General features: G+C 47.7%; 1 protein-coding gene across 1 annotated transcript in view; it reads right to left on the reverse strand.

Moving 5' to 3' along the window:
• Positions 1-503: 503 nt before the first annotated feature.
• LCA5L (lebercilin LCA5 like) overlaps positions 504-13386 on the reverse strand; it is a 40859-nt gene continuing 27976 nt past the window's right edge. The window contains exons 6-8 of the mRNA XM_044285886.1: positions 4885-4948; positions 1164-1337; positions 504-1069 (exon numbers count right to left, since the gene is read on the reverse strand). Coding sequence (XP_044141821.1) covers positions 504-1069; positions 1164-1337; positions 4885-4948 — 804 coding nt within the window. The remainder of the gene's footprint in view (positions 1070-1163; positions 1338-4884; positions 4949-13386) is intronic.

The raw sequence follows: 13386 nt of genomic DNA on the forward strand, positions 1-13386 counted from the left end.
GTTTCCGGTGTAAAGGTGTTTTTGAAAGTTCTGCTTTGCTGTGTACCAGACCCTGCTTTTGGATTAATTGGATTTTGCTGCCTGCCTCTTACCTCAGACTTAGTTTACTGACCTTGCTTGATTGCTGCCTGCCCTGACCCCGGACTTCCTGACCACGTAATTCCCCTTGGTGCTTGCACTGGTATTTCTGACCCCCAGGTCAGCTGTCACTGACCCGGGGACTGCTCTGGAGTGGCACCTGGCAACTACCCTAATGCCCAAGCCATCCTCACCATCAGAGGCTCTAGTGAAGACCAGGTAGTTGCTTAAGTCATGCCCCTCCAGAGTATATCCAGTCAGTGGCTCAGTGGGTCCACACCCACTTGAATAACAATCAAGAAGACGATGCTGATAACTAGAATTTATTTTATTATACATCTAAGTAAAGGTCAGTATAGAATGGCTGCTCATCACCTCAGCTGGTGGCTTTAGGCCTGCTCAAATATTCTGACTACTTTTCCTACTTAGAAATTAAACTCTTTGTCTGAAGTTACAAAGTCACTTGAAAAACTGTTTTTAACATTGTACCCAGGTCCAAAAAGTTCTTCCATCAAGTTTTTCTTCCTGTCTCTCAGAGAAACATCAGAATTGTTCTCATTCTTCTCATTACAATCACCGCTCTCAATTTTTGGCAAAGAAAGTTCTTCATGACCAAGACTAAAGTTGTGTTGAATCTGTAAACTTTTATAGCTATGGGCTTTACTTAAGCTATGGATGGGCCCAGTTGCCGGGAGCCCTTGGTGGAGGTTCTCTGTGGCGGCAGTGAATGTGTAACGCCTACTGAGCCTCGGGAGTAAAGACCTTGTATCACTGGACTCCACTCTTTTTCCTGAGTCAATTTTTTTCTCATTACATGAGTCATCCGCCTCGTTCTGCTCATAATGTCTTGAGTCCTCTAGCCCCAAATGTTCCTCTAGCGAGAGCTGGTTCAGCCCCTCTGTTGTTTCTTTGTTTTGCTCTTTGTACTTTTCATCTATTTCCAAAAAGTTATCACTATCCTTGGTCCGCAAGACGTCATGTGTTGGGGTCTCTAAAAATGAAAAATAAATTTAGTACCAGACAAAATGTTGGGTTCCCATTCAAACCCTACAAACGAGGGTGGAAAATGGTCCTCTCTAACCTACTATTCTGTGGATATGCCTTCAGCAGAAGCATCTGTATTGCCTGCTGGAGTGCTGTGTTGCCAGCAGAAATGTTGCCCCCCTTCACAGCAGTACCCAGCACTGTCCCATCAATGTGCTTCAAGGGGTTTTCCACTTTCGTGGACCTTTTGTCCAGACTGCCCCACATCGCTGGACCTGCGAAAGAAAGCATGCTCACATTCGACCCCCCGCTGGGTTCCAGTGCCTTTGGTCCCCGTCTGCAGATGCCACACCCCGGTTCCCACTGGTAAACTTCCTATTTGATGGGAGTCATGTGGTTGCTGCAGCCAGTCGTGACATGTGCCCCATGCTCACTTGACCCAGGTAAGTATGCTTCCCTTGGCAAGTCTGTCGATGTGGAAAGGGGGGTCTGGCCAAAAGGTCCTGAAGGTGAACAATCCTCTTCAGTTTGTAATTGGTACTGCTGCAGACAAGCTACATAACACTACAGAAAAGAACACAACCTCTACATTCATCTGATCTGGGGGTCCCATGAGTTAGGCCATCATGGTATATCCTGGAAAACCTAATAATATGAAGAGGCCTGGTCACCTCTCCTGATACGTCTGATTTAGTAAATACTTCTATTCCCTATGTAGCATCTTTTGTCAGCTTTTCTTAGAACTCTGCATTGAGCCGTTCCTCTTTTATTCCTCCTGAAGATGTTTGAATAAATTGAAAACTGGAGGTTACCATTCTCCTTGTCCATTGGTCATTTCTCTAGCCAGTTTGAAACCGTCGGTCTTAGAATGTGTAGGGACGCACCCAATTGAGAATGATAACATCCAATTAGTTCATTCAAACATTTATAGTAGGAATAGCAGAGGAAAAGACATTGTAAAGTTCTAAGAAAAGATGCTATAGGATTAAGAATTAAAAATATTTACTAAAACAAACTTTTCAAAAGCAACAACTGGTCAACTTAGTAAATTGCATGGTCAATGTGCCTAGAAGCATGTGCATTGGTTGTGTCCAAGTATAGGGGTTTTCTTACAATAAATTATATTTTTCACCCTTAAAAAATTCCTAGTTGAACTCGTGGCTGTGCACTCATTGGACACAGTATCTAAGTTCTGTGTATGTGCAATGTCCAGAAGAGTGAGGTGGAACCAAAGTTCAGTAGACAGCTGGGGAAGCTGCTTCAGCCTGGACAGGAAAAGGACTGTCCATGTATTAGGGAGGGAGTCACGTGTGAGTCCTGGTCAGAGATGCAGCAAAAGTGTCTGCATGCAGAGTAGGGCCTCATGCACCCTTTGTGTCCATATTTTGGTCTTCATACCACAGATCCCCAAAATACAGATACCGTCCATGTGCACTCTGCATTTTTCTCACTACCATCAACAGAAAGGATTATTCTCATCAACCATTAGATAACAATTGGACATATCCTATCATTTACAAAATGGTCACATGGAGCCGCAAAGAAATATAAAAATGCAGATTGTGCTCAGATGAAAAACAGTACGGAGGGGACTACATAAAAGTCACTGCAAGCTGAAGTCACTGACCATGATGGGACAATAGTCACATGACAAACCAGGACATAGGATTCAAGCATGGGGGGTAAGAGAAAACTGAAAATGAGGTGAATAAAAAATAAAATAAAAAATAAAACAATCCAAGGAGGAATGGGAGGGAGTAATTACTGAAAATAAACTTGAGTGAAAACTGCTTCATGGAACAACCCCTTTAAGTTGAAAGGGCACCTGATGTAAGAACTGTAATCTCTTGGAAAATATTGACTGTCCTACATTGCTGTGGTTGTCCCTGGCAATTAAATATTGTTTCTAGAGGCTGTTCACATATGTAATTCTTTTAAGATTTGTGTGCTGGTTGCACCTGGCATACTGTTTGTTGTATTAACTGGTCCTCAGTAAAGAACTGTTAATTGCACCACCTTCCTTATTGCCAACCACCGTTATTACAGTTGGACTGGCCCATAAAAGGACCAGGTCCAGACCCTTCCATGGCCCAGTTTTGGAAAACTACTATACCAGGGGTGTCAAACTCAAATTCATTGGGGGCCGCATCAGCAGTTTGGTCATCCTCAAAGGGCCGGTTGTATCGGACTTATGGGGGATCTGTGGGGGATCTGTGGGTGACACTTATGGGGGATCTGTGGGTGACACTTATGGGGGATCTGCCCACCCCTAGGACCGCCCCCTAAAACCGCCTCTTTAGAGAACAGGGATGCAAGTAAAATTTGGGGGGGCTATAAAAGTCCAGCCCAGCAAAGAAACCCCCCAGATGGGGATGGCACTGTTAATGGGGGATCTGGGGATGGCACTGTTAATGGGGGATCTGGGGATGGCATCCACAGATCCCCCATCCTATAACAGTGCCATCCACAGACCCCCCCCATCCTATAACAGTGCCATCCACAGACCCCCCACCCCATAACAGTGCCATCCACAGACCCCCCCACCCCATAACAGTGCCATCCACAGACCCCCCATCCCATAACAGTGCCATCCACAGACCCCCCACCCCATAACAGTGCCATCCACAGACCCCCCCACCCCATAACAGTGCCATCCACAGACCCCCCACCCCATAACAGTGCCATCCACAGACCCCCCACCCCATAACAGTGCCATCCACAGACCCCCCACCCCATAACAGTTCCATCCACAGACCCCCCCACCTCATAACAGTGCCATCCACATACCCCCCACCCCATAACAGTGCCATCCACAGACCCCCCACCCCATAACAGTGCCATCCACAGACCCCCCACCCCATAACAGTGCCATCCACAGACCCCCCACCCCATAACAGTGCCATCCACAGACCCCCACCCACCCCATAACAGTGCCATCCACAGACCCCCCCCATTGCCGCTCCAGTACAGACTAGTTATAAAATGTGTACAATTAATAAGGATTCTATTCATGAGGCCCCCTCTGCAGTAGAACATTCAATATAGCCACATTCTACTCACAGGGCTGTTATCTTAATGCTGGCCGGCCGGGCAGACGAGCGGCAGCGTCACGACTGACGTCACATGCCTACGCCGCCTCCTTCATTCAGAACGTCAGTCGTGACGCTGCCGCTCGTCTGCCCGGCCGGCCAGCATTAAGATAACAGCCCTGTGAGTAGGATGTGGCTATATTGAATGTTCTACTGCAGAGGGGGCCTCATGAATAGAATCCTTATTAATTGTACACATTTTATAACTACTGGAGCTGGGGGCCGGAGCACAGTGAACGCACCGGCCCCCAGCTCCTCCTCCCAGTCCCTCCCCGCTGATACATCGCAGCCTGCGATGCTGGAGCATGGCAGGCTGCGATGTCAAAAGGTGGCGGAACGCCGTTCCGCCAGAAAAAAAGCCCTGCCGCTCATTATGCGATTTATTATCACATCCTGCAGGGGCCGCCTGCAGGAAGTGATAATAAAAGGTGAAGGCTGGCGGCCGGCGGCGGCTACGCGGGCCACATGACGAGGTCTGGCAGGCCGGATTCGGCCCGCGGGCCTTGTGTTTGACACCCGTGTACTATACAATAAAGGTTCCACTACAAGAGCCTGTGAAGTCCAGCACAAAACAACTACCCCAAGTGACATTGTCTAGAGGGTCTCAACTGTTGAAGTGACTCCATATTTTGTAACAAACTGGACAAACTGGAGTTCCATTAGTGCAGGGAAGGATGTATCTCGTGTGAAGAAGAGGACACTATCTTGCTCATAGCTTTTCTCAGACACTCACCTTCGCTGGTCATCTGAGGATCATTGTCTTCCTTTCTAGCGCTCTCATTCTCCGATTCAATATTCTGTAACAGTATTGATGTTTGTTACAATATATCATAAACATAAATGTAACAAATATGGAAACTATTGATAAATGTACTGTACAGTGATATGATAAATAGAGTTGAGCGAACACCTGGATGTTCGGGTTCGAGAAGTTCGGCCGAACATCCCGGAAATGTTCGGGTTCGGGATCCGAACCCGATCCGAACTTCGTCCCGAACCCGAACCCCATTGAAGTCAATGGGGACCCGAACTTTTCGGCACTAAAAAGGCTGTAAAACAGCCCAGGAAAGAGCTAGAGGGCTGCAAAAGGCAGCAACATGTAGGTAAATCCCCTGCAAACAAATGTGGATAGGGAAATGAATTAAAATAAAAATTAAATAAATAAAAATTAACCAAAATCAATTGGAGAGAGGTTCCATAGCAGAGAATCTGGCTTCCCGTCACCCACCACTGGAACAGTCCATTCTCAGATATTTAGGCCCCGGCACCCAGGCAGAGGAGAGAGGTCCCGTAACAGAGAATCTGTCTTCATGTCAGCAGAGAATTAGTCTGCATGTCATAGCAGAGAATGAGGCTTCACGTCAGCCACCACTGCAACAGTCCATTGGCATATATTTAGGCCCAGCACACACACAGGCAGAGGAGAGAGGTCCCGTAACAGAGAATCTGGCTTCATGTCAGCAGAGAATCAGTCTGCATGTCATAGCAGAGAATCAGGCTTCACGTCAGCCACCACTGCAACAGTCCATTGTCATAAATTTAGGCCCAGAACCCAGGCAGAGGAGAAAGGTCCCGTAACAGACAATCTGGCTTCATGTCAGCAGAGAATCAGTCTTCATATCATAGCAGAGAATCAGGCTTCACGTCACCCACCACTGTAAGAGTCAATTTTCATAAATTTAGGCCCAGAACCCAGGCAGGGGAGAAAGGTCCCGTAACAGACAATCTGGCTTCATGTCAGCAGAGAATCAGTCTTCATATCATAGCAGAGAATCAGGCTTCACGTCACCCACCACTGTAAGAGTCAATTTTCATAAATTTAGGCCCAGAACCCAGGCAGAGGAGAAAGGTCCCGTAACAGACAATCTGGCTTCATGTCAGCAGAGAATCAGTCTTCATATCATAGCAGAGAATCAGGCTTCACGTCACCCACCACTGTAAGAGTCAATTTTCATAAATTTAGGCCCAGAACCCAGGCAGAGGAGAAAGGTCCCGTAACAGACAATCTGGCTTCATGTCAGCAGAGAATCAGTCTTCATATCATAGCAGAGAATCAGGCTTCACGTCACCCACCACTGTAAGAGTCAATTTTCATAAATTTAGGCCCAGAACCCAGGCAGAGGAGAAAGGTCCCGTAACAGACAATCTGGCTTCATGTCAGCAGAGAATCAGTCTTCATATCATAGCAGAGAATCAGGCTTCACGTCACCCACCACTGTAAGAGTCAATTTTCATAAATTTAGGCCCAGAACCCAGGCAGAGGAGAAAGGTCCCGTAACAGACAATCTGGCTTCATGTCAGCAGAGAATCAGTCTTCATATCATAGCAGAGAATCAGGCTTCACGTCACCCACCACTGTAAGAGTCAATTTTCATAAATTTAGGCCCAGAACCCAGGCAGAGGAGAAAGGTCCCGTAACAGACAATCTGGCTTCATGTCAGCAGAGAATCAGTCTTCATATCATAGCAGAGAATCAGGCTTCACGTCACCCACCACTGTAAGAGTCAATTTTCATAAATTTAGGCCCAGAACCCAGGTAGAGGAGAAAGGTCCCGTAACAGACAATCTGGCTTCATGACAGCAGAGAATCAGTCTGCATGTCATAGCAGAGAATCAGGCTTCACGTCAGCCACCACTGCAACAGTCCATTGTCATAAATTTAGGCCCAGCACCCAGGCAGAGGAGAGAGGTCCCGTAAAAGAGGATCTGGCTTCATGTCAGCAGAGAATCAGTCTGCATGTCATAGCAGAGAATCAGGCTTCACGTCAGCCACCACTGCAACAGTCCATTGTCATAAATTTAGGCCCAGCACCCAGGCAGAGGAGAGAGGTCCCGTAACAGAGGATCTGGCTTCATGTCAGCAGAGAATCAGTCTGCATGTCATAGCAGAGAATCAGGCTTCACGTCAGCCACCACTGCAACAGTCCATTGTCATAAATTTAGGCCCAGCACCCAGGCAGAGGAGAGAGGTCCCGTAACAGACAATCTGGCTTCATGTCAGCAGAGAATTAGTCTGCATGTCATAGCAGAGAATCAGGCTTCATGTCAGCCACCACTGCAACAGTCCATTGGCATATATTTAGGCCTAGCACACAGGCAGAGGAGAGGTTCATTCAACTTTGGGTAGCATCGCAATATAATGGTAAAATGAAAATAAAAATAGGATTGAATGAGGAAGTGCCCTGGAGTCCAATAATATATGGTTATGGGGAGGTAGTTAATGTCTAATCTGGACAAGGGACGGACAGGTCCTGTGGGATCCATGCCTGGTTCATTTTTATGAACGTCAGCTTGTCCACATTGGCTGTAGACAGGCGGCTGCGTTTGTCTGTAATGACGCCCCCTGCCGTGCTGAATACACGTTCAGACAAAACGCTGGCTGCCGGGCAGGCCAGCACCTCCAAGGCATAAAAGGCTAGCTCTGGCCACGTGGACAATTTAGAGACCCAGAAGTTGAATGGGGCCGAACCATCAGTCAGTACGTGGAGGGGTGTGCACACGTACTGTTCCACCATGTTAGTGAAATGTTGCCTCCTGCTAACACGTTGCGTATCAGGTGGTGGTGCAGTTAGCTGTGGCGTGTTGACAAAAGTTTTCCACATCTCTGCCATGCTAACCCTGCCCTCAGAGGAGCTGGCCGTGACACAGCTGCCTTGGCGACCTCTTGCTCCTCCTCTGCCTTGGCCTTGGGCTTCCACTTGTTCCCCTGTGACATTTGGGAATGCTCTCAGTAGCGCGTCTACCAACGTGCGCTTGTACTCGCGCATCTTCCTATCACGCTCCAGTGCAGGAAGTAAGGTGGGCACATTGTCTTTGTAGCGTGGATCCAGCAGGGTGGCAACCCAGTAGTCCGCACAGGTTAAAATGTGGGCAACTCTGCTGTCGTTGCGCAGGCACTGCAGCATGTAGTCGCTCATGTGTGCCAGGCTGCCCAGGGGTAAGGACAAGCTGTCCTCTGTGGGAGGCGTATCGTCATCGTCCTGCCTTTCCCCCCAGCCACGCACCAGTGATGGACCCGAGCTGCGTTGGGTGCCACCCCGCTGTGACCATGCTTCATCCTCATCCTCCTCCACCTCCTCCTCATCCTCGTCCTCCTCGTCCTCCAGTAGTGGGCCCTGGCTGGCCACATTTGTACCTGGCCTCTGCTGTTGCAAAAAACCTCCCTCTGAGTCACTTCGAAGAGACTGGCCTGAAAGTGCTAAAAATGACCCCTCTTCCTCATCCTCCTCCTCCTCCTCCTGGGCCACCTCCTGTTCCATCATCGCCCTAAGTGTTTTCTCAAGGAGACATAGAAGTGGTATTGTAACGCTGATAACGGTGTCATCGCCACTGGCCATGTTGGTGGAGTACTCGAAACAGCGCAACAGGGCACACAGGTCTCGCATGGAGGCCCAGTCATTGGTGGTGAAGTGGTGCTGTTCTGTAGTGCGACTGACCCGTGCGTGCTGCAGCTGAAACTCCACTATGGCCTGCTGCTGCTCGCACAGTCTGTCCAGCATGTGCAAGGTGGAGTTCCACCTGGTGGGCACGTCGCATATGAGGCGGTGAGCGGGAAGGCCGAAGTTACGCTGTAGCGCAGACAGGCGAGCAGCGGCAGGATGTGAACGCCGGAAGCGCGAACAGACGGCCCGCACTTTATGCAGCAGCTCTGACATGTCGGGGTAGTTGTGAATGAACTTCTGCACCACCAAATTCAGCACATGCGCCAAGCAAGGGATGTGCGTCAAATTGGCTAGTCCCAGAGCTGCAACGAGATTTCGCCCATTATCACACACCACCAGGCCGGGCTTGAGGCTCACCGGCAGCAACCACTCGTCGGTCTGTTGTTCAATACCCCGCCACAACTCCTGTGCGGTGTGGGGCCTGTCCCCCAAACATATGAGTTTCAGAATGGCCTGCTGACGTTTACCCCGGGCTGTGCTGAAGTTGGTGGTGAAGGTGTGTGGCTGACTGGATGAGCAGGTGGAAGAAGAGGAGGAGGAAGCCGAGAAGGAGGAGGTGGCAACAGGAGGCAAAGAATGTTGCCCTGCGATCCTTGGCGGCGGCAGGACGTGCGCCAAACAGCTCTCCGCCTGGGGCCCAGCTGCCACTACATTTACCCAGTGTGCAGTTAGGGAGATATAGCGTCCCTGGCCGTGCTTACTGGTCCACGTATCTGTGGTTAGGTGGACCTTGCTACAGATGGCGTTGCGCAGTGCACACTTGATTTTATCGGATACTTGGTTGTGCAGGGAAGGCACGGCTCTCTTGGAGAAGTAGTGCCGGCTGGGAACAACATACTGTGGGACAGCAAGCGACATGAGCTGTTTGAAGCTGTCTGTGTCCACCAGCCTAAATGACAGCATTTCATAGGCCAGTAGTTTAGAAATGCTGGCATTCAGGGCCAGGGATCGAGGGTGGCTAGGTGGGAATTTACGCTTTCTATCAAATGTTTGTGAGATGGAGAGCTGAACGCTGGCGTGTGACATGGTTGAGACGCTTGGTGACGGAGGTGGTGGTGGTGGTGTTGGTGGTACATCCCCTGTTTGCTGGGCGGCAGGTGCCAACGTTCCTCCAGAGGCGGAGGAAGAGGCCGAGGCGGCAGCAGCAGAATAGGCCGAGGCGGCAGCAGCAGAAGAGGTAGCAGGGGGAGCCTGAGTGACTTCCTTGGTTTTAAGGTGTTTACTCCACTGCAGTTCATGCTTTGCATGCAGGTGCCTGGTCATGCAGGTTGTGCTCAGGTTCAGAACGTTAATGCCTCGCTTCAGGCTCTGATGGCACAGCGTGCAAACCACTCGGGTCTTGTCGTCAGCACATTGTTTGAAGAAGTGCCATGCCAGGGAACTCCTTGAAGCTGCCTTTGGGGTGCTCGGTCCCAGATGGCGGCGGTCAGTAGCAGGCGGAGTCTCTTGGCGGCGGGTGTTCTGCTTTTGCCCACTGCTCCCTCTTTTGCTACGCTGTTGGCTCGGTCTCACCACTGCCTCTTCCTCCGAACTGTGAAAGTCAGTGGCACGACCTTCATTCCATGTGGGGTCTAGGACCTCATCGTCCCCTGCATCGTCTTCCACCCAGTCTTGATCCCTGACCTCCTGTTCAGTCTGCACACTGCAGAAAGACGCAGCAGTTGGCACCTGTGTTTCGTCATCATCAGAGACATGCTGAGGTGGTATTCCCATGTCCTCATCATCAGGAAACATAAGTGGTTGTGCGTCAGTGCATTCTATGTCTTTCACCGCTGGGGAAGGGCTAGGTGGATGCCCTTGGGAAACCCTGCCAGCGGAGTCTTCAAACAGCATAAGAGACTGCTGCATAACTTGAGGCTGAGACAGTTTCCCTGGTATGCATGGGGGTGATGTGACAGACTGATGGGGTTGGTTTTCAGGCGCCATCTGTGCGCTTTCTGCAGAAGACTGGGTGGGAGATAATGTGAACGTGCTGGATCCACTGTCGGCCACCCAATTGACTAATGCCTGTACCTGCTCAGGCCTTACCATCCTTAGAACGGCATTGGGCCCCACCATATATCGCTGTAAATTCTGGCGGCTACTGGGACCTGAGGTAGTTGGTACACTAGGACGTGTGGATGTGGCAGAACGGCCACGTCCTCTCCCAGCACCAGAGGGTCCACTAACACCACCACGACCATGTCCACGTCCGCGTCCCTTACTAGATGTTTTTCTCATTGTTATGGTTCACCACAACAACAAATATATTATTTGGCCCAATGTATTGTATTCAAATTCAGCGGGATATAAATTTGAGGCCTAGTATTTAGGCGCTGGGTGACCGGTATGGATTTAGTGACAGAATTAGACTTGGAAATGCACAGAAGCGTGTGTGTGAAGTTATTCTGAATGACCCAATGTGCACCTTGAATATTATATACCCTTTTTGGGATAGATTTCAAATAGCTCTGATATAGCAGGAACCACTAAATTATGAAATTGCTAAATTGGGAATTGTACTTCAACCCAGAACAAAAAATGTGCTTTGACGGGCACTAAATAACTTTCCCAGCTACAACAGGACAGCGGGTAACGAGAGATTTAGAGGGATTTAAATTTGAGGCCTAGTATTTAGGCGCTGGGTGACAGGTATGGGTTTAGTGACAGAATTAGACTTGGAAATACACAGTAGCGGGTGTGTGTGAAGTTATTCTGAATGACCCAATGTGCACCTTCAATATTATATACCCTTTTTGGGATAGATTTCAAATAGCTCTGATATAGCAGGAACCACTAAATTATGAAATTGCTAAATTGGGAATTGTACTTCAACCCAGAACAAAAAATGTGCTTTGACGGACACTAAATATCTTGCCCAGCAACAACAGTACAGCGGGTAACGAGAGATTTAGCGGGATATAAATTTGAGGCCTAGTATTTAGGCGCTGGGTCACCGGTATGGATTTAGTGACAGAATTAGACTTGGAAATGCACAGAAGCGTGTGTGTGAAGTTATTCTGAATGACCCTATGTGCACCTTCAATATTATATACCCTTTTAGGGATAGATTTCAAATAGCTCTGATATAGCAGAAACCACTAAATTATGAAATTGCTAAATTGGGAATTGTACTTCAACCCAGAACAAAAAATGTGCTTTGACAGACACTAAATATCTTGCCCAGCAACAACAGTACAGCGGTGGGTAACGAGAGATTTAGAGGGATTTAAATTTGAGGCCTAGTATTTAGGCGCTGGGTCACCGGTATGGATTTAGTGACAGAATTAGACTTGGAAATGCACAGAAGCGTGTGTGTGAAGTTATTCTGAATGACCCTATGTGCACCTTCAATATTATATACCCTTTTAGGGATAGATTTCAAATAGCTCTGATATAGCAGAAACCACTAAATTATGAAATTGCTAAATTGGGAATTGTACTTCAACCCAGAACAAAAAATGTGCTTTGACGGACACTAAATATCTTGCCCAGCAACAACAGTACAGCGGTGGGTAACGAGAGATTTAGAGGGATTTAAATTTGAGGCCTAGTATTTAGGCGCTGGGTCACCGGTATGGATTTAGTGACAGAATTAGACTTGGAAATGCACAGAAGCGTGTGTGTGAAGTTATTCTGAATGACCCTATGTGCACCTTCAATATTATATACCCTTTTAGGGATAGATTTCAAATAGCTCTGATATAGCAGAAACCACTAAATTATGAAATTGCTAAATTGGGAATTGTACTTCAACCCAGAACAAAAAATGTGCTTTGACGGACACTAAATATCTTGCCCAGCAACAACAGTACAGCGGTGGGTAACGAGAGATTTAGAGGGATTTAAATTTGAGGCCTAGTATTTAGGCGCTGGGTCACCGGTATGGATTTAGTGACAGAATTAGACTTGGAAATGCACAGAAGCGTGTGTGTGAAGTTATTCTGAATGACCCTATGTGCACCTTCAATATTATATACCCTTTTAGGGATAGATTTCAAATAGCTCTGATATAGCAGAAACCACTAAATTATGAAATTGCTAAATTGGGAATTGTACTTCAACCCAGAACAAAAAATGTGCTTTGACGGACACTAAATATCTTGCCCAGCAACAACAGTACAGCGGTGGGTAACGAGAGATTTAGAGGGATTTAAATTTGAGGCCTAGTATTTAGGCGCTGGGTCACCGGTATGGATTTAGTGACAGAATTAGACTTGGAAATGCACAGAAGCGTGTGTGTGAAGTTATTCTGAATGACCCTATGTGCACCTTCAATATTATATACCCTTTTAGGGATAGATTTCAAATAGCTCTGATATAGCAGAAACCACTAAATTATGAAATTGCTAAATTGGGAATTGTACTTCAACCCAGAACAAAAAATGTGCTTTGACGGACACTAAATATCTTGCCCAGCAACAACAGTACAGCGGTGGGTAACGAGAGATTTAGAGGGATTTAAATTTGAGGCCTAGTATTTAGGCGCTGGGTCACCGGTATGGATTTAGTGACAGAATTAGACTTGGAAATGCACAGAAGCGTGTGTGTGAAGTTATTCTGAATGACCCTATGTGCACCTTCAATATTATATACCCTTTTAGGGATAGATTTCAAATAGCTCTGATATAGCAGAAACCACTAAATTATGAAATTGCTAAATTGGGAATTGTACTTCAACCCAGAACAAAAAATGTGCTTTGACGGACACTAAATATCTTGCCCAGCAACAACAGTACAGCGGTGGGTAACGAGAGATTTAGAGGGATTTAAATTTGAGGCCTAGTATTTAGGCGCTGGGTCACCGGTATGGA

The sequence above is a fragment of the Bufo gargarizans genome, chromosome 3, assembly GCF_014858855.1.
Source record: "Bufo gargarizans isolate SCDJY-AF-19 chromosome 3, ASM1485885v1, whole genome shotgun sequence".
Taxonomy (NCBI): Eukaryota; Metazoa; Chordata; class Amphibia; order Anura; family Bufonidae; genus Bufo; species Bufo gargarizans.